Source organism: Notolepis coatsorum, assembly GCF_963971535.1.
Source record: "Notolepis coatsorum genome assembly, chromosome: 20".
Lineage (NCBI taxonomy): Eukaryota > Metazoa > Chordata > Actinopteri > Aulopiformes > Paralepididae > Notolepis > Notolepis coatsorum.
The window spans coordinates 30,410,885-30,436,233 of record NC_140184.1 but is presented as its reverse complement, the minus strand read 5'-3'; the positions used below and the strand labels follow the sequence as shown (position 1 = coordinate 30,436,233).

General features: G+C 43.7%; 1 protein-coding gene across 1 annotated transcript; it reads right to left on the bottom strand.

Annotated features, from left to right (window-relative positions):
• Positions 1-20,674: 20,674 nt before the first annotated feature.
• Positions 20,675-24,379, bottom strand: tmem208 (transmembrane protein 208). Its single transcript, XM_084337339.1, has 6 exons — positions 24,195-24,379; positions 23,866-23,961; positions 23,424-23,483; positions 23,155-23,291; positions 22,987-23,071; positions 20,675-22,558 (listed from the first exon to the last, which is right to left on the bottom strand). Exons 1-6 carry the CDS (start codon positions 24,198-24,200, stop codon positions 22,421-22,423), a joined length of 522 nt encoding a protein of 173 aa, XP_084193465.1. The 5' UTR covers positions 24,201-24,379; the 3' UTR covers positions 20,675-22,420.
• Between the last annotated feature and the right edge of the window lie 970 nt (positions 24,380-25,349).

Below are 25,349 nucleotides of genomic sequence, written 5' to 3'. Positions count from 1 at the left end.
TTTATATTAGTCAACATATTGTTTGAGAATGTACTAACCAGAAAGCAAGGAGGCAAGTGACAGTAACAAACAGGGGGACACTGTCAACACCAGTCATTTATGAGCGACTAGTTCAACTTGCAAGTTATGAGTTCACTTGTGTAATTAAACACTGTTAAAAACTCAAATCTGAGATCTGTCCAAAAATGTGAAACATATCTGAAATGCAATCGTAGGCCTGTCAGTCTTAATATCTGTACCACTACCTACCTTTATATGATTTCTTTGAATCTGTGTACATTTTATTTTAATTTTTTTAACAACAACAAATATATATTATGTAATTATTCAATTTCCAGCATGTCTTTCTAGCCTTATATTGAACAGGGTCTTTGTCACACACCACATTCATTCACCAGTGCCTTCCGTGCCTGGCCTCAAAAGTTACAAAAATTATATGTACATATATTTTTTTTTAAAGCTTTTACAAACTGGGCAGTATATTAGGTAGGTGTTATTGGCTCCAAAAAGGTCAGCTAATTGATTAATTAATGTTAATTGATTGTTTGTGTCCTTAGTATGACATTGCAAAGGGCAATACTTCTGATCAGATTGATGAGAGGCTTGTTAATCTGAAAGCTTTTTTCCAGTATCAACCTTGTAGCCTGGATCCAGATCCCTGAGTCAACCACTTCTGCCCTTTTTTCAAAATTCCTATAATAATTATATTATTCAGTTCAGGAGATTCATCCCTGAATTGAATGACAGAATTATAGAATTTGAAGGGGCAACGGTTTGTGATTCAGGGAGCTGGACCCAGGCTAACAACCTTGGTCAAACCTTGAGTGAACATCCAAATCCATACCAAGACTAGACAAAATAGATTTTCCATAATATGAGATATTTAAAATACCTTTAAAACACCTTTGAACAACTGTGTGTGTGTGTGTGCGTGCGTGCGTGCGTGCGTGCGTGCGTGTGTGCGTGTGCGTGCGTGGTGCGTGCGTGTGTGTGTGCGCGTACGTGTGTACAATGGATAATGGATCACAGTTGTGTAGTCTTGTGGAGTCCCTTTTTCCATTGCTATGGTAACAACAGCGGTCAGAATGGTTCTGCTCTTCTTTTCTCTTCTCTCCCTACAAACTAATCCACTGCCAAGACCGGGCTCCTCTTTCCACATCCTTCCAAGATAATTTGTCTCTATTGTGCTGATCATATGCCACAGATATGGAGCAGAAGCCAGGCGAAGCAGATAGGTCCTACTGATAGGATCTATGGGAAGGCAAGGAAGCATCAACAAACTGTTCTTCGTCTTTCCACAAGGCAGCGGTCGGGTCTCGTGGAATGTCCATCTCTCGAAAAAATCACACAGGAATTTTTCCATTAAACAATGGATTTTGGTACCACACACACTGTCACACACAAAGATCATAATTCTGGATATAGCTATCATCTTATACACATCACACAAAACACACAGAGAGAGAGAGAGAGAGAGAGAGAGAGAGAGAGAGAGAGAGAGAGAGAGAGAGAGAGAGAGAGAGAGAGAGAGAGAGAGAGAGAGAGAGAGAGAAAGAGAGAGAGAGAGAGAGAGAGAGAGAGAAAGAGAGAGAGAGAGAGAGAGAGAGAGAGAGAGAGAGAGAGAGAGAGAGAGAGAGAGAGAGAGAGAGAGAGAGAGAGAGAGAGAGAGAGAGAGAGAGAGAGAGAAAAAGAAATGTGAAAGATATGTGAAAAAAGAGAGAGGGGAGGGAGAGAAAGAGAGAAGTGTGTGTGTGTGGGGGGGGGGGGGGGCTGGAGGACTAGGCAGGCTAACGTGTGAATGGCCCCAGTGCTGAATTACTGCTACATGGACCCTGTCAAAGCCCACATCTGGGACTGGCCCTGACAACTGGATGCCGCGCTGCTCTAAATTTGGTAACTTTGTTTATAACCCTATAATAGAGGCATATAGGACCACAGGGCTGGGATGGGGGAGGGCTGGATGCTCAAAGTAAAAGCAGTCGTTTTCAACAAGGGGTTATTGACATAGAAACACACACAGACACATAGGACAAGTTGGTATGGCGGATAACAGGTGTTTACATTTTCTGGTCTAGAGGCTAACGGCATGTTTTTTTATTTTGTCTTTTCAGTTGTATGTTTAGAGTTGGAGTTTGTTTAATTTTTCATATACAAGTTCCTTGCATCAGTCGTTTTGAGTACGATTTTTCACTAGATATCCTCCTTAAACTTGACCGATGTGAGGGGCGCCCCAGTGGCGAACACGGCCGACCCGGGTTCGACTCCCGAACCCGTCGTTATTTGCCGAATGTCTTCCCCCCACTCTGTCTCCCATTCCTCCTCTGTCTCTCCCTACTGGACTGCCCAGTAGAAATAAAGCGATAAAAAACGCCAAAAAAAAAATCTTAAAAAAAATTGACCGATGTGCACGTATGGAGGTAGCTACTGTAATAATATAAAAAAGTTATATTGGTAGCATGTTTGAGCTTAGACAGCCTATTCTTTTCAGAATCTGGGCACATTGATCACAATGTGGCACAATGTGTCTGAAGGCTTGACTGATCTGGCAAACACTGGATACATTGTTTAATTTGTCCTCCATGTTGCTTTTTGCCTTTCCAGACTCTTCAAACCTGGTAATGTGCAAGATTTTACAGCGTGGAGTAAAGCGCTCAGCCAGCCAGACTGTGTGACTGCAACCTCCCATCCCCCCCGCTGGAAAATGTTGACACATAGCTTCAGCTCTGCAGCAGACACCCACTTTTCACATAATGTGAGCGATGGTGGTATAGTGGAGCAGTTGACCCGGGTTCGATATCCCCGGCCGTTGCAGAATCTTTATTAAATTGATCAATGCAAACAGAATCCAAAACCTCTATGTGCATGTAGGCCTACTGAACATTCCTGAATAATGTGCAATTGTTTACCAGAGCCATTAAAGGGATAGTTCAGATTTTGGATCCCTAGCCATATTTGTTACTTACCAATAATGTTGTTGATTGGTATAGTCCTTTCTCAACACAATCCATAATGCTCTCATACTAGCCTTGGCTAGTTGGGCACAAACGAATGCAAAGTCAATGGGGTCGATCTCCTGCCTGTACAAGCTGACTGAAGCTCACTGAAATCTATTTTGCGTGCACTGTGGATGGAATAGATTTCTGTGAGGCTCAGTCAGCTTGTAAAGACAGGAGTTTGACCCAGGGGCGTGGTTTTGGTATGGCAAGGTATGGCACTCGCCATACCTTGGCAAATTAAAAATTAAAAATTAAAAAAAATTATTATTATTATTTTTTTTTTTTTTTATAATTACATTTTTTTGTATGTTGATTTAGAATTCGAATGTCAACATTATGAGCTTCGAACTATTCGGTAAAGCCCTAGCATGTTTTGATATTGTCAATTATCTCACTTTTACTAGGTGACTTTTACTATAGGTGACTAACTCAAATATGCCAAAAAAAAGGAAAATGGACATACAGACGTTTTTTAATCAAAGGGCAGCAGAGATAAGTGATACAGGGACACACAGGTAAGGTCTTACAATGGCTTAGTGATTATAACAGTGCAGTTTAGCATTCAGTAACCCACTTTTTGTGAACGTGTTTTTGATACTACATTCTGTTGAACACACACCTCAAAACCGTACCTAAGGAGAATTGGCTCAATTGCAAGAAAAATAATAGACAGTTATGATATTACATTTTTTTTTTTTGTATTTTATTTTTTTATTATTTTTTAAACAAACACATAAACAAACATGACAACACACGATTAGATATACAAGCATTGTAAAACAGTGTACATCAGTTAACTCACCATTTGGATAAATGTCTTATACAAGATATACCCCTAATACCTGCTATCTATTCCCCTACACACATATGCTCTTGCTCGCACCCCCCGCCCTGGACCCCCCAATGGATAATCCGTCCATTATCCTTCGCTCCTAACCAGACACTACCATTAAATGCTAGCTTTTATTCTCTCCACCACTTCTAACCACATTGTCAATTTGGATTAATTGAGACCCAAAATTCTTGCTGTAGATATTTCTAGATAAATCACATCGAGATATGTAAGAATCCAGACCTTTCGGCAAATTTTTTCCGGTTGAAACCATTGTGATGCTATCAGTTTTTTAGCCACTGTAATACCAGATAAAACCAATCTCTTTTGCTGTATAGGTACTGCATATTCAAAAACATCATTCAGCAGTAATATAGAGGGGTGTACAGGTATATTCAGAATTAAGAGATTTGATAATTGCTGGGTCACTTCTTCCCAGAATATCTTAACTGGTGGGCAGTCCCAATACATGTGCATAAATGTCCCCTCGTCCCCATTTGTACATAAGGAGCATTTGGAGTCTTGTTTAAGACCCATTCTGTTCAGTCTTATAGGAGTCAAGTATGTCCTATGAATATAGTTAAGATTGATTTGTTGATGGTCCGGGTTCCTTGATACAAGTCGAACATTTGCCCAGGCTTCTTGCCAATCAAAATCTTTTTCTAGGTCTGGTATATCCCTCCTCCAAACAGAGTCTAGGTGGAGGGTTTCATACGAAGCCGTTAGTAATTGATGATAAAAATCTGATACAAAACCTCTCGATGTCTCTCTTTCATAGAAGAATTTGTGGTATCTGTGGTGTGCAATTGGTATCCTTAATGGAACACCGTGAGTCTTCAAACATAACAATAATTGTGCGTAAAAAAGATATGTGGAACCGGTGAGATTACATTTTTTTTCTATTTCATCATAGCTACAAATACCCTGTTTGTTGAAAACATGTTATGGTTTGTAACCGACCCCAATCGCACAACACAAGACAGGTATGAGAGTAAGCCAAAACAGGGCATTTATTCAATACAAACAAAAAGCGGCACTGTCCCTTTAAGGGAGAACAACAAAAACACTGGAACAAAGAAATAGGGAAAAATGTGGCACTGTGCCTTTAAGAGGCGAGCAGGCTAAGGGGAAAGGCTAAGGCTAAGGGACAGGGCAAAAGGTCAGGGCAGGAACAGGGGCACTGGAGAGGGGGAAACAGGGACAGAGGCCCGGGGAGGCGGGCTGGAGACAGGGACAGAGAAACAGGGTTAAGGCCTTGGACAGGGCGAGGGCCAGAGCTGCTTACAGGGAATGGCAGGGTTCAGACGGCGGAGGCCTGGCAAGGAGATCCTCCTCGGAAGTGAAGAGACGCATCCTCCCGTAGAGGATTAGGAAGCGATGCGCGTCTGGAGTAGGAGCACGCCGGCTAGAAGAGCGCGCCGGCTCGGGGTCTGGAGTGGAGCGCGTCTGGAGTAGGAGCGCGCCGGCTAGAAGAGCGCGCCGGCTCGGGGTCTGGAGTGGAGCGCGTCTGGAGTAGGAGCGCGCCGGCTAGAAGAGCGCGCCGGCTCGGAGAGACGCATCCTCCCGTAGAGGATTAGGAAGCGATGCGCGTCTGGAGTAGGAGCGCGCCGGCTAGAAGAGCGCGCCGGCTCGGGGTCTGGAGTGGAGCGCGTCTGGAGTAGGAGCGCGCCGGCTAGAAGAGCGCGCCGGCTCGGAGAGACGCATCCTCCCGTAGAGGATTAGGAAGCGATGCGCGTATGGAGTAGGAGCGCGCCGGCTAGAAGAGCGCGCCGGCTCGGAGAGACGCATCCTCCCGTAGAGGATTAGGAAGCGATGCGCGTCTGGAGTAGGAGCGCGCCGGCTAGAAGAGCGCGCCGGCTCGGGGTCTGGAGTGGAGCGCGTCTGCTTGGGGTCTGGAGTGGGACACTGGAAAACCTCCCGTAGAGAATTAGAGAGCGCCGACTGTGTCCCACTCCAGGCAAACGGCGACAGGTGGCGATGGCTGGCACCTCGTCTCACGCCGGAGACGCGGCAGGTGATGGTAACGTCTGGAATGGCACAACGTCTCCCAGTGAGAACAAAGGAATCCTCCCGTGGAAGAATAGAGAGCGATGACGATGTCTCACCAGGAGCGCGGCGGTAGATGGTAGCATACAGATACAGAACCTCCCGTAGGAGCCTACAGAACGACCCGACGAGGACTGGAGGGGAAGTCCAGGTATTTAAAGCCCTCTGGGGCGCTAATCATAACTTATCACAGCTGTGAAAGGTAGTCCAAGGGTGTGGGCTGTTGAAGAGCAGAGGAGAGTAAAAACAACGCGAGGGTGGGGGCTGGTGAGGTGAGGAGACAGGGAATTAAAGGTCCAGGGAAACCGGCGAACCTCACAGTACCCCCCCCTCCACGGGAGCCACCGGGTGACCCAAAAATACCGACAGTGGGGCAAGGGACATGACAAAGCAACAACAACAAAAAACTGGGCCATGCTAGCAGGGGAAGCTACACCTAAGGTGGGGCTAGCAGAGGGACAGGGAAGCTGCCAGGGCACTGCTAGCTACAGGGCCTATGCTAGCAGTACTGCTACATAAACATAGAGGCTGCGCTAGCTGCCGGAGCTAGGCTAGCAGACAGGGCTGGACCAGCATGAGAGAACAAGCTAGCTGGAAGGACAGTCCTAGCTGTGGGGAAACTGACCTTGCCAGCCGAAGGGGCAGTCCTAGCAGTGGGCAAACTGACCTTGCTAGCTGAAGGGGCAGTCCTAGCAGTGGGGAAACTGACCTTGCTAGCTGAAGGGGCAGTCCTAGCAGCGGGGAAAACTGACCTTGCTAGCTGAAGGGGCAGTCCTAGCAGTGGGGAAAACTGACCTCGCTAGCTGAAGGGGCAGTCCTAGCAGTGGGGAAACTGACCTTACTAGCTGAAGGGGCAGTCCTAGCAGTGGGGAAAACTGAGTAGCTAACAGGGGAGCTAACGAAGGCTAACAGGGGAGCTAACAGGGGAGACTAGCAGGCTAACAGGGGAGCTAACAGGGAAGCTAACAGGGGAGCTAACAAGGCTAACAGGGGAGCTAACAGGGGAGACTAACAGGCTAACAGGGGAGCTAACAGGGAAGCTAACAGGGGAAACTAAAGGGAGCTAGAGGGAGTTAGAGGGAACTAAAAGGGGCAAACTCAACATACACTGTCTGTGCTGGCTGGGGTCGTCGACGGGTCGGGTCGTACTGTTATGGTTTGTAACTGACCCCAATCGCACAACACAAGACAGGTATGAGAGTAAGCCAAAACAGGGCATTTATTCAATACAAACAAAAAGCGGCACTGTCCCTTTAAGGGAGAACAACAAAAACACTGGAACAAAGAAATAGGGAAAAATGTGGCACTGTGCCTTTAAGAGGCGAGCAGGCTAAGGGGAAAGGCTAAGGCTAAGGGACAGGGCAAAAGGTCAGGGCAGGAACAGGGGCACTGGAGAGGGGGAAACAGGGACAGAGGCCCGGGGAGGCGGGCTGGAGACAGGGACAGAGAAACAGGGTTAAGGCCTTGGACAGGGCGAGGGCCAGAGCTGCTTACAGGGAATGGCAGGGTTCAGACGGCGGAGGCCTGGCAAGGAGATCCTCCTCGGAAGTGAAGAGACGCATCCTCCCGTAGAGGATTAGGAAGCGATGCGCGTCTGGAGTAGGAGCGCGCCGGCTAGAAGAGCGCGCCGGCTCGGGGTCTGGAGTGGAGCGCGTCTGGAGTAGGAGCGCGCCGGCTAGAAGAGCGTGCCGGCTCGGGGTCTGGAGTGGAGCGTGTCTGCTTGGGGTCTGGAGTGGGACACTGGAAAACCTCTCGTAGAGAATTAGAGAGCGCCGACTGTGTCCCACTCCAGGCAAATGGCGACAGGTGGCGATGGCTGGCACCTCGTCTCACGCCGGAGACGCGGCAGGTGATGGTAACGTCTGGAATGGCACAACGTCTCCCAGTGAGAACAAAGGAATCCTCCCGTGGAAGAATAGAGAGCGATGACGATGTCTCACCAGGAGCGCGGCGGTAGATGGTAGCATACAGATACAGAACCTCCCGTAGGAGCCTACAGAACGACCCGACGAGGACTGGAGGGGAAGTCCAGGTATTTAAAGCCCTCTGGGGCGCTAATCATAACTTATCACAGCTGTGAAAGGTAGTCCAAGGGTGTGGGCTGTTGAAGAGCAGAGGAGAGTAAAAACAACGCGAGGGTGGGGGCTGGTGAGGTGAGGAGACAGGGAATTAAAGGTCCAGGGAAACAGGCGAACCTCACAGTACCCCCCCCTCCACGGGAGCCACCGGGCGACCCAAAAATACCGACAGTGGGGCAAGGGACATGACAAAGCAACAACAAAAAAAAACTGGGCCATGCTAGCAGGGGAAGCTACACCTAAGGTGGGGCTAGCAGAGGGACAGGGAAGCTGCCAGGGCACTGCTAGCTACAGGGCCTATGCTAGCAGTACTGCTACATAAACATAGAGGCTGCGCTAGCTGCCGGAGCTAGGCTAGCAGACAGGGCTGGACCAGCATGAGAGAACAAGCTAGCTGGAAGGACAGTCCTAGCTGTGGGGAAACTGACCTTGCCAGCCGAAGGGGCAGTCCTAGCAGTGGGCAAACTGACCTTGCTAGCTGAAGGGGCAGTCCTAGCAGTGGGGAAACTGACCTTGCTAGCTGAAGGGGCAGTCCTAGCAGCGGGGAAAACTGACCTTGCTAGCTGAAGGGGCAGTCCTAGCAGTGGGGAAAACTGACCTCGCTAGCTGAAGGGGCAGTCCTAGCAGTGGGGAAACTGACCTTACTAGCTGAAGGGGCAGTCCTAGCAGTGGGGAAAACTGAGTAGCTAACAGGGGAGCTAACGAAGGCTAACAGGGGAGCTAACAGGGGAGACTAGCAGGCTAACAGGGGAGCTAACAGGGAAGCTAACAGGGGAGCTAACAAGGCTAACAGGGGAGCTAACAGGGGAGACTAACAGGCTAACAGGGGAGCTAACAGGGAAGCTAACAGGGGAAACTAAAGGGAGCTAGAGGGAGTTAGAGGGAACTAAAAGGGGCAAACTCAACATACACTGTCTGTGCTGGCTGGGGTCGTCGACGGGTCGGGTCGTACTGTTATGGTTTGTAACCGACCCCAATCGCACAACACAAGACAGGTATGAGAGTAAGCCAAAACAGGGCATTTATTCAATACAAACAAAAAGCGGCACTGTCCCTTTAAGGGAGAACAACAAAAACACTGGAACAAAGAAATAGGGAAAAATGTGGCACTGTGCCTTTAAGAGGCGAGCAGGCTAAGGGGAAAAGGCTAAGGGACAGGGCAAAAGGTCAGGGCAGGAACAGGGGCACTGGAGAGGGGGAAACAGGGACAGAGGCCCGGGGAGGCGGGCTGGAGACAGGGACAGAGAAACAGGGTTAAGGCCTTGGACAGGGCGAGGGCCAGAGCTGCTTACAGGGAATGGCAGGGTTCAGACGGCGGAGGCCTGGCAAGGAGATCCTCCTCGGAAGTGAAGAGACGCATCCTCCCGTAGAGGATTAGGAAGCGATGCGCGTCTGGAGTAGGAGCGCGCCGGCTAGAAGAGCGCGCCGGCTCGGGGTCTGGAGTGGAGCGCGTCTGGAGTAGGAGCGCGCCGGCTAGAAGAGCGTGCCGGCTCGGGGTCTGGAGTGGAGCGCGTCTGGAGTAGGAGCGCGCCGGCTAGAAGAGCGCGCCGGCTCGGAGAGACGCATCCTCCCGTAGAGGATTAGGAAGCGATGCGCGTCTGGAGTAGGAGCGCGCCGGCTAGAAGAGCGCGCCGGCTCGGGGTCTGGAGTGGAGCGCGTCTGGAGTAGGAGCGTGCCGGCTAGAAGAGCGCGCCGGCTCGGAGAGACGCATCCTCCCGTAGAGGATTAGGAAGCGATGCGCGTCTGGAGTAGGAGCGCGCCGGCTAGAAGAGCGCGCCGGCTCGGAGAGACGCATCCTCCCGTAGAGGATTAGGAAGCGATGCGCGTCTGGAGTAGGAGCGCGCCGGCTAGAAGAGCGCGCCGGCTCGGGGTCTGGAGTGGAGCGTGTCTGCTTGGGGTCTGGAGTGGGACACTGGAAAACCTCTCGTAGAGAATTAGAGAGCGCCGACTGTGTCCCACTCCAGGCAAACGGCGACAGGTGGCGATGGCTGGCACCTCGTCTCACGCCAGAGACGCGGCAGGTGATGGTAACGTCTGGAATGGCACAACGTCTCCCAGTGAGAACAAAGGAATCCTCCCGTGGAAGAATAGAGAGCGATGACGATGTCTCACCAGGAGCGCGGCGGTAGATGGTAGCATACAGATACAGAACCTCCCGTAGGAGCCTACAGAACGACCCGACGAGGACTGGAGGGGAAGTCCAGGTATTTAAAGCCCTCTGGGGCGCTAATCATAACTTATCACAGCTGTGAAAGGTAGTCCAAGGGTGTGGGCTGTTGAAGAGCAGAGGAGAGTAAAAACAACGCGAGGGTGGGGGCTGGTGAGGTGAGGAGACAGGGAATTAAAGGTCCAGGGAAACAGACGAACCTCACAAAACATCTCCTAATGTATGTATGCCTTGCTTTTCCCATCTAGGGATTCTTATAGGTCGTTTTCTAATCAGGAGTGCATTGTTATTGAATAAGGGAGTATGATTATGCCATTTATGTGGATTAGAATATTTTTTTTGTGTTTCACGCCATATCCGGATCGCATGTGTAATTATGGGGCCAAATTTCAGTTTGCATTGCTTAATTGATATTTTGGTGTATACTATGTCCTGTAGTCTCTGTGGTGCTACTATATTTACTTCTAAATTTCTCCAGGATACTGATGCTTGGGGTTCAAACCAGGTTGTCAGTGGTCTTAAAGTGTACGCCTTAAAATAGTGGAAAAAATTTGGGATTGCCATCCCTCCGTCGGCTTTGTTTCTCTTTTTATACGTGGTGGTTTGTTATTCCAAATAAATTTATATGCGGAAGAGTGTAATTTTTGGAGGGGGTAACGGAAGCATTGAGCTGATGAAGTTGATTCTGGTAAGACATCCATCTTAACTATTGAAACCCGTGCCTGTACTGAGTTTTTAAGTTTTGACCACCTATCAAGGTCGTATTTGATTTTATTTTGGATTTCTATGTAATTGTGTTTCACCGTTTGGCTTATGGTAGGGAATACTTCAACTCCCAAGCATCTAAAGTGTTTAACCATTGGTATTTCTTCTGGAAGACTTGTATTCTTTGCAGGGGCGTTCAGTGGAAGGAAAGCCGACTTTGGCCAGTTTATTTTAAATCCTGATAGGTCGACAAAGTCATTAATCAACTTGAGAAGATGAGGCATTGCGGTGTTAGGGTTTTGCATGAACATTACGTCGTCCGCATATAGACAAATTTTGTGTTGTGTGCCCTTGATTACGATTGGTTCTATGAGTTGGGATTGTCTTATATATTGTGCTAAAGGTTCTAGTGATAAATCGAATAGTCCGGGACTAAGAGGGCAACCCTGTCTAGAAGAGCGTGATACCGGAAATATTCCGGAGGTGATTATACCTGTTGTAATCATGGCCGATGGGTCTTTGTATAATACTTTGATATCGGTTCCGAGGAGGCTTACGGGTCTATAACTACCGCACTCGGTGGGGTCTTTGTCTTTTGTAAGGAGGACTGTTATGAGTGCTATATTGTCGTTCTTATGAAAGTTCCCCTCCTTGACTGAGTATAAAATCATATTAAGTAATAGGGGTCCAATTATGTCCCAACATGAGAGGTACATTTCTGGTGGGATACCGTCTCTTCCAGGAGCCCTACCACTTTGCATTTCGGATATGGCCTTCCTGAGTTCCTCTAGTGTGATTGGTGTTTCTAACTGTTTAGCATCATCCTCTGAAAGTTTGGGGAGGTTAATTTGATTAAGATATGTGTCCATTTTGTTTTGATCGAAGGTCGTTTCTGATTTATACAAGTTGGAGTAGAATTCTTTGAATGTCGTGTTTATTTCTTTGGTGTCTGTTACAAGTCCTTGTTGTGCTTTAATGGAGGTTATATCTGCAAATTTTGCGTTAACTCTTAATCGCGTAGCTAGTAGGTGACTTGGTTTGGAACTTGGTTTGGAGGGTGGACTCAGTGTGGACTCAGTGTGAAGAAGGCACGACAACGCCTCTACTTCCTCAGGCGCCTAAGGAAGTTCCAAGTCAGTCAGAAGATCCTTAGGAACTTCTACTCATGTACAATAGAGAGCATCCTGACCGGCAACATCACCTCCTGGTTTGGGAATAGCACTGCACAAGACCGTAGCAGACTACAAAGAGTGACACGTTCAGCCGAACGCACAATTGGAGGGGGGCTTCCCACCCTCCAGAACATTTACAACAAGCGGTGCAAGGGGAAGGCTAAGAGAATTATTAAGGACTCGAGCCACCCGAACAACTGCCTCTTTGAACTGCTGCGGTCAGGCAAGCGATACCGGAGTCTTAAGGCGAGCACAGAAAGACTCAGAAGAAGCTTCTATCCCCAGGCCATCAGGCTGCTAAACGAACAATAATCGCTAAACGAACAATAATCACTATGCAACAACCATCAAATGCACACAGCACACACACCCACACGCACACACTCACTCAAACAAACAACACACTGCAGCACCCACTCTCCACACTTTAGATCACACAAACACACTTACACTTTATATTTATTGATAAAGGATTTGCACTACAACTCGTACACCTACTGTGAATTGTACCTAAATTGCACCTCGTCCCATTTCTCCATTTCTGCCTTGCACTATATAGTATTGTATATTAGTACACTGCACAGTATTGTATATTGTATGGTAACTACGTCTATTCTGCATCGAACATTGTACATATGTCTAAACTGAACACTGTGACCTCATTTTTTTACTTCTAATTTTACTATGTTATTTTATTTCATACTTATCTTGTCTTGCACAGTCTCTGGAGCGCAACAGTAAGAAGCATTTTGTACAAAAGTATTCTGTACTTCTGTATGACAACTATTAAAGAAACTTGAGAAACTTGAAACTTGGAACCTTGAGAGTAATGCTGTTGTCTTGTGCTACGTATTTGTACTTCAGATTGTTGTCTGTAAATGGCGTTAATCTCTATTTTTAGTAAATTAACTTGAGATTCCAGTCGAGCCAAGTCGTTATATTGTAAAGAAGTAAATAATGTAGAGTAGACTTCCGGTTTGACGACAGTATGTGACGGTCGCATCTGTCACAAGCTCCGCTCCATTTTTTGTTAATTTCGCTTAAATACCTACTTTATACAACACTAATGTGTTTAAACCTCGACTTATATATTAACTAAGACCTTCAACTAACTATATCAACAGTGAAACGCAGCATGCGACCAAAGAAAGATAGCTCAAAAAGACGTGAAGCAGATTCTCCAACGGCAGACGGTGCGGTGACACGTTCAGGGAAGGGAAGAGCGGACGCTATTGAGAATAAAAAACCCGACAATAGCATGGATTCTAACATTCAAACGACCTCAGCAGAGACAGTCATGGAGAGTATTCCACCCGACTTCAAAACGCGGATGACAGATATGATGAAAATCCTAACCGACAAGGTTACTGATATGGCTAAAGCTGTGGATAGAGTCGAGGCTAATGCTACCGCATTTAAGATAGCCATAGAGGCCAAATTTGAATATATCAACACACAGTTTGTAGCACAATCCGATCGCATAACGGCGGTTGCAAATACTGGGATCGAATACTCACGGAAGCAAGAGGAGAAGAATAAGGAACTATCTGAAGATATCGCCGAAGTATCGAAGGAAATGCAACTGGAAAACAAACAGCTCCGGCAGTTGATCCAAGACAACAAGGAGGAAAACTTGATCCATCTGCTAGAAATAGAACGGCACGCCCGCAGATTCAATCTCCGTATAGTGGGTCTGGATGAATCAGTCGACTGCATAGATGACAAGTTTGCTGCAGTACTATTCGAAATCCTAGGTTCTGAAATCCTATCTACAGAACCGATAGTGGACAAACGCTACAGAATTGGATCTGAAAACTACAATAAAAACAACAAGGAAAGAGTGATAATTGCTAGTCTACGGGAAACTGCAACAAGAGACACGATTATCAGGGAATCACGCAAGAGATGGGGAAAACTGATGTACAAAGGGAAAAGAGTGTGGTTTTATGAAGATATGTGCAAGGAAGCCATAACTCTGCGGGCCCACTACAAGGTTGTAGTAAACCAGCTATATGAGAAAGGTCTCCACCCCATCCTACGGTACCCTGCAAATCTTTCCATAGTTGAGGGAGAAGGAAAGAGATTCATGCTACGTTCGCTTAAGGCGGCAGAAGAATACATGAAGAATGTAAAAAGTGGATGACAAGATTCATCTTTCACGGATAACTCTACAATTGCATGGACATCAAAAAACGGCAACATACAAACTTTTGACAACATTGAGAAATAAGTAATTTGATGTAAAACGCTAAACACCATATAAATATAGATTCACGGTAATATGCAGATCTTGATTTGATACCGACCATTTTGGAACATTCTAGATTTTTATACTCTATTTTTCTTACTTGAAGGCTATGAGTCATAACGGAATATTCTGGAATACACTGGATGGTTATTGTTTTAGGGCACGAGGAATGTGCTGGAACATTAAAGCATCAAACTGCAAGTAACGAGCGGCTGACAGCACTATGGAATACAATACCTTTTTCAATGATGGCCCCGTGAAATAACAATGATATGAGTCTTGGTCATGAAATAGACGTGAAGAACAACGACCACCATAACAGATTAATGATCACGCATGACGGTGGACGATCTGCATACAAGTATTTAAAATCTCCTTGTTGTTTAGATGTGTAAACATACAAAGGTATTTAAAAAATTTAAGTAGATATTCCCGGATTAGATGGGTTTTCGATATCTAATTCTAAACATCACTATTTCTTATACTTTATTTCGTTATTCTGAAATGTTCTAACCAATAAATGTTAATAGAAGGTTTTAAAAAAAAAAAAAAAAAAAAAAAAAAAGTTTAATTGAGTATACCAATCGAGGTATAATTTTCATTCTGGCTTGGTCACAGGTGACATTCTATTAAATTAGAAGTAAAGTATAGATCCTATGGTATACATAGGAAAGATTAGGATAAATTGCTCATTCTGGGCAGACCGGAGGTGCAGGAAAGGAAGAGGTTGTACGCGAAGGAGGTATCAAATAGGTACCTTGTACGACTCTGTAAGGGAGGGGGGTTCAGGTTTTTTTTTGTATATATATATGTATGTTTTTATGCTCGGCTCTCAACAGGACCTCAACAGTGGGATATAAATCCATTGTGAATTCGCACTCCAGAAATATTACCAACAAATACAAATCAATATGTATAGATTATGGCTAGTTTGAATATAATGATCTGGAACACTGGGGGAATAAATAATCAACATAAACGCAAAAGCGTGGTCACATTGATGAAAAACAAACAGGTTGATGTGGCTCTCTTAAGCGAAACGCACATTTTAGTGGGAGACAAAGCTACGTTAGCGGACAACACATACCATAACATTAGTCACTCTTCCTTTGGAACGAGAACCCGTGGAGTTGCTATAGTCGTGAAACGGAAATTGAATATTGAATTGAAGGGAGTATGGTCTGATGCAGATGGTCGGATAACCATAGCTAAGATTATACACAAGAATAGGAAAATAGCGTTGGTAGCGGTATATGCCCCAAATCTATACGAAAATAATTTCTACACTAGGGAAATGTTAAACCTTCCAGAATACTCATTTATAATTGGTGCGGATTTTAATGCCATTTGGGACCGTGGGTTGGATAAATCTTATCCCAACTTTTCCAACGAACAAAAAAAGTCATCTAATGCGTTAAAGGATTGGGCAAAGAATACAGGTGTAAATGATCTATGGCGATCACTCAACCCCACGACCCGGAAGTACTCTTGTCGATTAGCAAGACATAAAGCACTCTCCAGAAGGGGAGCTCCCGTAGCTCACCACATATCTCGGCGCTATTTCTGCGTCGGGGAAAACCGTGCTCGTCACGGATCTGGGGTACACGAGTTCGATTCCCGGACCCGCCGTATTTTCTCAGAGTGTCTTCCCCTGCTCTACATCCCATTTCAACCTGTTTCTGTCGGTCATGCTTGACCAGAAAAGCGATAAACGCTAAAAAATAAAGTTAAAAAAAAGAAAAACTTGTTTTCGCAACACCGAGACTATTTGATAACTATGAAGTGGAGATGGTACCCAATGCACTATCAGATCACTGTTATTTACTCCTAAAAGGATCATTTGGTATACTATCATCCCGAGCCCCAAGATGGCGCTTTAACACAACACTGCTGAATAACAAGGAATTCATTACACAACTCAAAGAAGCTCTTTCAGTATTCCTACCAGAGAATGTGAACTCGGTGCCGGACCCTAGAATATTATGGATGTCGGTAAAGGGAATGATCAAGGATTTCACGGATAGCTTTTCATCCAAAATACGCAAGAATCGATGCTCAAAACTGGCGGAATTAGAAACGCTCTACTCTACATGATATTACATTCTGCATAATTTGTATGCTAAATATTGTGGTTCCCTGCTTTAGTCTGTTGACACATTTCTATACTAAAAATGCTTGTGTAGTCCTAGAAACAACTCACCAAAAGTGACTATTGCACAACTGATTTGACATAAAAAATCCACCAAGGGAGGGAAACCCCCCCTTCACCCCCCCACCCTCCCTAAGTGCCATACCTTGGCTTTTACTGAAACGACGCCACTGCCATTGACTTTGCATTCATTTGTGGCTAACTATCCGGAACTAAGTTGAGGAACAGTGCTGAGAAAGGGCTAGGGTTCCAAAAATCTAAACCATCCCTTTAATACAAAACAGAGATGATGAATTGTGATATAATTCTGACGACGTCTCCAGTGATAATTTCTACTGTCCACTCTGCAAATGAAGCAATTATGCCACAACCATGTGGAACGCCCTACCCACAGCCGTAAAATAATGTGAATCCCTACCCTCCTTCAAAACTGCTCTCAAAGAGCACCTATGCTGGCTGCAATTAGAAACTGGCCCCGGTAAATGTCCGGCTTTTACTGACGGGGTACAAGAGCTTAATTGATTGATTGATTGAAAACTTTATTAACAGATTGCAGAATGGGTACAATACAGTACGGCTCAATACAAACAATTGTTATGGGGATGCAGACCAGAAAAATACTTGTCTTGTTTACATCAGGGTCCCCCATTTTCAATTAATCAGGACATTTATGACATACGAATAACATTTTCCCATGACTATCAGGGATAAATGGCAAAAAAAAACAATAAGTAAGAATTTTTCCATAACCAGATACTGTATCCATACACATTTAAGAAAACAATACAATCTATAGAATGTTCCTAAAAAAGGTTAGAAAGGTTTCCGGGGCCAAAAGTTGCCATAGGCATTTTAACAGCAGTGTTGACTGTTGGCCACTGGGTGTCGCCCTAAAATATTTTTGCTCCTGTGTCCTGTTCTTCATTGACCGCTACTATGTACAAACCAACTAATTCTAATATATCACCTACATACAAATACAGCAGCCAAGGCTAACATAATTGAAAGCTAAATCACCAGCACGTCCCCCAGCAGGAGATGGGGGTACGGCACATGACGAGATTGCACTGGTGGAGTGTTATGCCTTATGCCTTCTCTATTTAAACGACCACATCAAACAAGAGGTGGACGCGGGTAAATACTGCGGCATGGTCATGCTGGACCTACAAAAGGCCTTCGACACTGTCAATCACACCATTCTGATTGACAAGCTAAAAGCAATTGGTTTTGATAGTCTATCAGTGAGCTGGATGCAATCCGACCTGGAGGGGAGAGAACAGATGGTGGAGGTAAACGGTACGGTATAGGATGGCCTAAAGATGTGTTCCTGTTTATGTTCATGTTAAGATGCATTAAGTTATGTATTTGTCAACTTGTAAATGCAATTAAACTTTCCAATTTAGTTCTGCCTTCTTGTCTTCTTTTTAAGATTATTTCCCATTAAAACACATGGTGACAACCAACCCCATAGTGTGACAACCATCCATTGGTTGTCACAATGTGTCAGAGTGTCTTTGATAGGTGATTAACTTTTTGTTACAATATGTTGGAAAATGAGAGGGATACACATTTCAAGCCAACATCTTAAGCTTCAATTTAATGTAGAAAGACTATTGAAAGATGTTTTGATAATGAGCAATTCACACTAGAGTAAAAAGTGTGACAGCGTCCCCTGTTCTCCCCTACAATAAATGTCCTATTAAACCCAATAATACACGAGACCCTCTTCTTGGGACCAAGTAAGGTTTAGTCGATAATCCAATGTAGTTACCCCCCCCCCCCACCTACAATGTAGTTCCCCACTACCTACCAACCTCCTCCAATGTAGTTTCTTTGTCAAATGTACTCTCTTTTTTAGCCTCTTCTTGATCAAAAACAGTACTGTATTTGTAAATCTGGTATGTCATAAATGTATAGATGTCTATATGTATGTCATATGTTATGATGAATTGAAAATGGGGGACCCTGATGTAAACAAAAAAGTGTTTCTCTGATCTGCATCCCCTTAACAATTGTGTATTGAGCTGTACTGTATTGTACCCATTCTGCAATCTGTTAATAACATTTTCAATTAATCAATCAATCAATCAATCAATCAATGCCTGGGACTAAATCCAATGAAAATGCGGACACCTTTTATCTGCGCATGTCCTCAATTTTCACACGATATGATGCAATATGATATATGAAAGCAGTGACATCTCCTCTATTTACTCTCCTTGACATCACCCGAGACTGGTTATTTTATCTGATACCACACCAGTGCCAGGCCTTGCAAGCAACAATTACTTCCTGCTTTTGTCAACCAAGCAACATTAGGCCTCTGGTCTGTTATTCTTCTAGGAAGCCCCAAAACATGCTGGAGTCATCATGACCAGTAGCCTACACCTAATTTCTATACTTTTTTTTGTATACAAATTGTATAAATGTATTTATTCACTCTTGCATAATTTGAATTCATATATTTTTAAATGTGAAGCAGCATCTCTATGGTCGACAATGTCACCAACTGGTGATGTGTCGGTCGCAAACAAAAAGTCTCTTAGAGCCGGCTCTTTGAAGTGAACAACGGGAGCCGATTCGTTTTTCTCCTGTTTTTTCTTCTGTTAAAGCCGCACGTGATTGGTCAATAATGTGTGGTGGCGTCTGTGTGTCCACACAATGTAGACAGTTCAAAGGCAGAGTGTAGAGACTGTGCAAGGTGAAAATATCATATCGAGCAGGCTCCACAAACAACCTGCTCATCCATCTATGGAATTGGAAAATAAAAGAGAAGCAAGGGAACCTGTTATTAATGAAGGTACCAGACAGTGTGTGTACTGCAACTGTTGCTGCAATTCTTTCTACAGCATCATCCAATACACCACCACAACCACCCATACCTACAACCCAGAGCTCTGAGTTTTTGCAAAAGGCTATGCCACTATTCTTTGTAACACTCTGCTCCATGTTGAGTATGTAAATAAATCCATATAAATAATAAACATTTGATATAATGTATGTTTTTACATTAGTAATTCATTTTACATTATTTTGGGTAATAAATTAATTTAAGCAACAAAGAATCAGAGGAGCAGGCTTGGGAGCTGAATGAGCCGGCTCTTTTTAGTGAGCCAAGCTAAAAAGATCCGGCTCTCGAAAAAGAATTCCCAATTCCCGTCACTATCACATAACGACATTGTCAATGTGTGCAATGAATAAAGACTTATTCAAAGTCCAATTCACTCACGGTTACCTGTTCTGACTGATTGATTGAAATTTGTATTAACAGATTGCAGAATGGGTACAATACAGTATACAGCTCAATACACACAATTGTTAAGGGGATGCAGACCAGAGAAAGACTTTCGTCTTGTTTACATCAGGGTCCCCCATTTTCAATTCATCATAACATATGACATACAGATAAAGTACTGCTACATCTATACATTTATGACATACCAGATTTACAAATACAGTACTGTTTGTGATACAAAAAGAGTCTAAAAAAGAGTATATACATTTGACGAAGAAACTGTACATTGGAGGAGGTTGGGTAGGTGGGGTGGGGAAACTGTACATTGGAGGTGGTTGGGGTGGGGTTGGGTAGGGTAACTGCACATTGGATTATCGACTAAACCTTACTTGGTCCCAAGAAGAGGGTCTTGTGTATTATTGGGTTAGGACATTTACTGTACATTGGAGGGGGTTGGGTTAGGGCATTTACAGGGGCCAGTTTTGAATTGCAGTCTCCCGTAGGTGCTCTTAGTGGTTTTGAAGGTGGGTAGTGATTCACATTCCTTTACAGCTGTGGGTAGGGCGTTCCACATTGATGTGGCATAATTGCTAAACGTGTTTAGTCCCTTGTTTGAGCCGAATCTGGGTTTAACATGATTTGTGGAGCTCCCTCTGGTGTTGTGGTTGTGGTATTCACTGACCTTTGGGAACTGACCCTAGTGGCGGCTCACAGGAAATTCACTTTGTATAAGTGTGTCCTTGTTTAGAGGTATAATCTGTAATGTCACCAAACAGCAACCTTTAGGGAAAAGATAACACAGTCTCTGCCAAGAGAGATCTGGAGGAATTCACAATATAAATTACTAAACTCCCAACTCCAAAAGTAAACAATGCACAATATCAAGCGGGGCACTTTTGCCGGTATAGGTTCCTGTTTGATGGCATTACAGATTATACCTTTAAACTAAGTGTTTTGGCTACTCTCAACAAAAAATACCTACCACATAATATGAGAGCACTAATACGCAAAGGAATAAAAGGGGGAAATCATATCAAGAAGTCAGCTTGTTGTATATTATACAGAATCTTTAATTATTATGTACATTTAAGACCTGGAAACAACTGTATCCATGGATTACCTACGGACGTGTTGGCAGACAGACATGAAATGAACTCTGTATGAACTGATTCAATTCAGTTTGTTTAACTGACCAAGTGACTGATGACAATTCAAATTTGCCACTATATCTTTGTTCTTATTCATCTGTTAAAAAAAAACCACACACAGCACAATGATTGATGAAACTGAATTCTTTGAAAATGAACAAACATTCTGAATAAAGCGGTTTATTTTCCAGCATTGCAAAAGGCAAGATGGCAGGGTCAGCATGGTGTGGAGGAGAATCAGTGACATCATGTCAAAGGGAAAGTGGGATAAGCTACACGCCAAACCCTTTTCTCAACATCACTTCATCATCATACATCACTGACCTGAGGAACTTATAGATCCACAGCAATCAGTCGATGGACAAGGTGTTAAAAAGGAAGGGAGATTCATCCCCCTATGTTAACATAGGGTCCATGGACAGGTGCCGCTTTGTATTGAAGAGTGACGTTTGGTAGAGGTTCAAACTATCCGCACACACCTCACAAAGAGCTAGAAATCTTCAATAGCACTTTTAACCACTAGTTATGGGTATTGGGTACAACATACCGCATTTTTCAAGCAAATTGGAACCCCGATCAGAATCAAACAAAGCTACTAAGTCATTCAAATTAGGGGCATCATTGCAGGTATCTAGAGTGTCTTCCATTCCTGTGTGAAGTGTTTAAGGCGGAAAACGGGGAAATCTACCATGGATATCTTTAATGTAATCCGTCGAGGCTTTTAAGATTCGGTCATGTCTTTAACTTTGTATTCATATTCTTACTTTTAAGTAGGACCTTTCCCAAAATGAAAGACATGAGTGGACAACAAAGGCCTTTGGCCATGACTTAATTATGTGCATAATGAGTTTTTTTTTTATAATATAGAATTGCAACAAATTCTGGCCCACACTGCAAAAAGACACCCGACTATGGATCACGTCCTTCTATTCTCTACTTGTACGGTGCAGTGACAGGGTCTCTCTGAAGGGCTATGATGGGGGATACATTTCCCATCTAACTGATTTAATAAGACAATGAGAGCTGCAAGACACATAATTGAGATCTGCCAAGGGGAGTGTGAGAGGGCAACCTCTATGACCAATCTTTTTGTCTGACACTGGGGGAGGTGGCAAATAAGTGTATTATGTTGGAGTGTTCCTTTAACACACCAGGACCAACTGGCCAATTTCACTGTGACGTTGCCATTTATGAACAAAATGGTTGCCTGGTCAAAATTTATTTTCTTTAGCTACAGCTAACGTTTGTTCTGTAAATTAAAAGATGAGGCTTAGAAATTACATCTATCAACTGAAATATAGAAAATGTGTTACAATTTCTTGTTGTTTTCAATGAGAGTGAAATAGAAACATAACACACAACAGAAACAACTGTTACATAGTAACGACACCACAGTGAAATGGAACAATTCCTTTTCTAAATGTAGAGAAAAATTGAAATGCAAGCGGAAAAAGGGATGAAGATAAGAGAGAAAAGGAAAAGAAGAAAAAAAAGAGAAGAGGAAAACCAGTTGCTCCTCTGATATGGACATAATTGAACTGACATATCAAAATTATTTTCCTGAATAACTTACAAGCCAAGGTCCTGGCTGTCTGTATATTAGATTCTGTGTATAAAAAATACTGCTTAGTCTGCTAAGCAGGGTCAGAATCTCTTCATCTGTCTGCGTTCCTGTCGTCGCTGCTTCTTCTCGTTCACTTCCTCTGGTGCAGAAGGGCCGTCAGCAGAAAACCAGGGGCCCAGGAAGTTCACCCACAGTAGGTGCAGGGCCCGCACAGGGGCCTAACACACACACAGAGGAACAAAACAAAACAAAAAAAGAGAGAAAAAATAAATGAGAATACAAGAGAGAAGGGAATTGGACAAATACATAAAGAATATGAGGGGCAACAGTGGTTCAGGAGGTAGAACGGTCGTCTGGTAATGTGAAGGTTCCCGGTTTGATTCCAGCTCCAGGTGGCACCTTGCATGGTTGCCTCCACCGTCGTTGTGTGAATGTGTGAGTGAATGGGTGAATGTGATACATAAGTTGTAAAGCGCTTTGAATAGAAGCGCTATATAAATGCAGTCCATTCCATTCCATTGTAAATATTGGAGTAAAAATGAATGTGTAGAAAGAAAAATCTGTATTCTCATGCAATCTAGTATAGAAATCACAGATTGAAATAATCGCAGCTTTACAGCAAAAACAATTTAGACAAGGCTCTTACCAGCAGCCAAAGATACCAGAAGTAGGAAGAGATGGTACTGAGCACTTGCACTATGGCTGTCAGCAGGACGACGTCTTTCAGGTGCCTAAGACCAGAGAGCAGTCGTGGTCACCACAGGAAGGAACCATCTCAAATAATGACAGTCAAGGCTATTAGGGCACTACTCACTCTGCCATGCCCTGCTCCATGTTCAGGTCTATTCCACCGTCCAACAGACTTCCGTCCTCAGCAAACACTGGCTTGGCCATGGCGGACATGGAGCGATAGCTCCCCATGTACACTGCCAGAGCAAACGCAAGCAGTGTCTAGATGAAGAGGGAGCAGAGAGGGGTGACGACGTTGATCAGAAAGTTTGTGGTAATTTTACAAGTCAGCAACTGTTGTTCTGAAGGAGATGATGAAGAAAATCGGCACAAACCTGCTGGAATGCAACTTACCCATGTCCAAAATGTGGATGAGTTGTAGAAGACCAAAAGGTTTATGGCAACGAATATAGCCTATGAAGAGAAAAACAGTTCATTTGGAACTAATATAGCAAGATGCAACTTAGCCATTTAGGCAATGATATGAGCCATTTAGGCAATGATATGAACCATAAAATCATATATGACCACAATTTGATGCGATTCATTTCGATATGATTAACTGAATGGGCCTATATGGGATTACGATTTTACACCACCAGAAGAGGAATTTGGACACCTGGACCACTTAATATTGGAATACCGAAGCTTCTGACCATCAGTCACTCTGTGGCATGCATGAAGTGCACATTACTCATTTTTTATCCACTTTTACTGGCCATCCATTGGCAGAATATTTAGCCTACTTTATATTGAGTAATTGGGGCGAGGTTGTGGACATCTACCACCAACTTACATTCGCTCCAAGGATGACTCTTGTGTAGAACTTGAGCGTCGCCTCGTTCTCCTCATAGATTTGCTTCTTGCCTTTCGTGCCAACTTTACCCTTGGGCTGTGTGGGGGGGCAATGATGTTACAAAATAGTTTTGTCATCTTCTCACAACGTTACGGCGACAGTTCATGAATTAATCGAAGAGTACTTTTAAGACCAATTCATGATGACATAGCGTAGATTGATCAACACAAATATGTATATTTTCATTAGGGTACATGCATCAATGAACAGCTGTCTATGAAAGCTGTCACTTTATCTTATGTTATGATGTGTCTGACCGGTTCACCTACCGCCATTCGGTCTTCGAACCAGTCTTGCTGTCCGCTTCAGCGTTGTATATTCTTTTTGACATCGACCTATGTCGTATCCAATGTTTTCAATTATATTATTTTATTGAATACATCCCAATAAAACGTTCACTGCAGAGAAATTCCTTGCAGCACTTGTAACACATCAGCAGTAAGGTTCTTCGCCAACGTATCCGGCGCGTGAATAGCTCGTCACCGCTTCTTCCTCGCCTCCTTTGGTCGGAAGAATTGATAACCAGCGCCATCTGTCGTAGTAAAGAATAGTAGAATAGATAGAAATACTTTATTCATCCCGAGGGAAATTTGGCACTACAAATCGCTCACACAGATACCACTAACCAGTAAACATTTAGGCAGACAGAACAAGTCACAAATAAGAATAAAAATAAGCCTAAGAATAAAGAATAAAATAAGCCTACAGTAAATTTCGCAGAGTAAATTTTACTCAAACTGAGTACATGTTTACTCAAACTGAGTAAAATTTTAACATAGGAAATGTATATCCCGGACTGTATTTTATTCAAAATACGGCCCAGGATATACATTTCCTATGTTATGTATACAATCTAATATAAAATATACAGAAATCTACACTAAGTGTACAGTAAGTGTAATATTGAACAACAATGTAAAAGTCCAGGAAGATGGTTAACTGTCACCCTGTGCTCAGTGATGCAGTGAGGCACAGTGATATCATGCATTGTAGTCTGATGGCTGTCGGAATGAAGGACTTCCTGAGCCGTTCAGTGCTACATCTTGGGAGTAGTCTAAACGTGCTCCTTCTGTCAGCCAAGTCTGTGTATAGTGGGTGGGAGGGGTTGTCCCTGATGGCATGGAGCTTAGCAAGTGTGTCATATCATAATATATCATAATATAATTAACTGGGCTTCATCTTTGGCCAATCAGTATACAAGACATTTCTAACCAATTTTGTTTATGTTTTGTCAAAACAAGCTCCAATTTAACAGTCTATTGTATTTATATAATAATAATAATAATAATAATAATAATAATAATAATAATAATAATAATAATAATAATAATAATAATAATAATAATAATAATAATAATAATAATAATAATAATAATAATAATAATAATAATAATAATAATAATAATAATAATAATAATAATAAT

Excerpts from the sequence above, each read along its gene's own strand:
- tmem208 (XM_084337339.1), bottom strand. Across the intron at positions 23,292-23,423 it reads CATCCACATTTTGGACATGG|ACACTGCTTGCGTTTGCTCT; the intron begins GTAAGTTGCATT and ends CTCTTCATCTAG. Across the intron at positions 23,072-23,154 it reads ATGGAGCAGGGCATGGCAGA|GCACCTGAAAGACGTCGTCC; the intron begins GTGAGTAGTGCC and ends CTCTGGTCTTAG.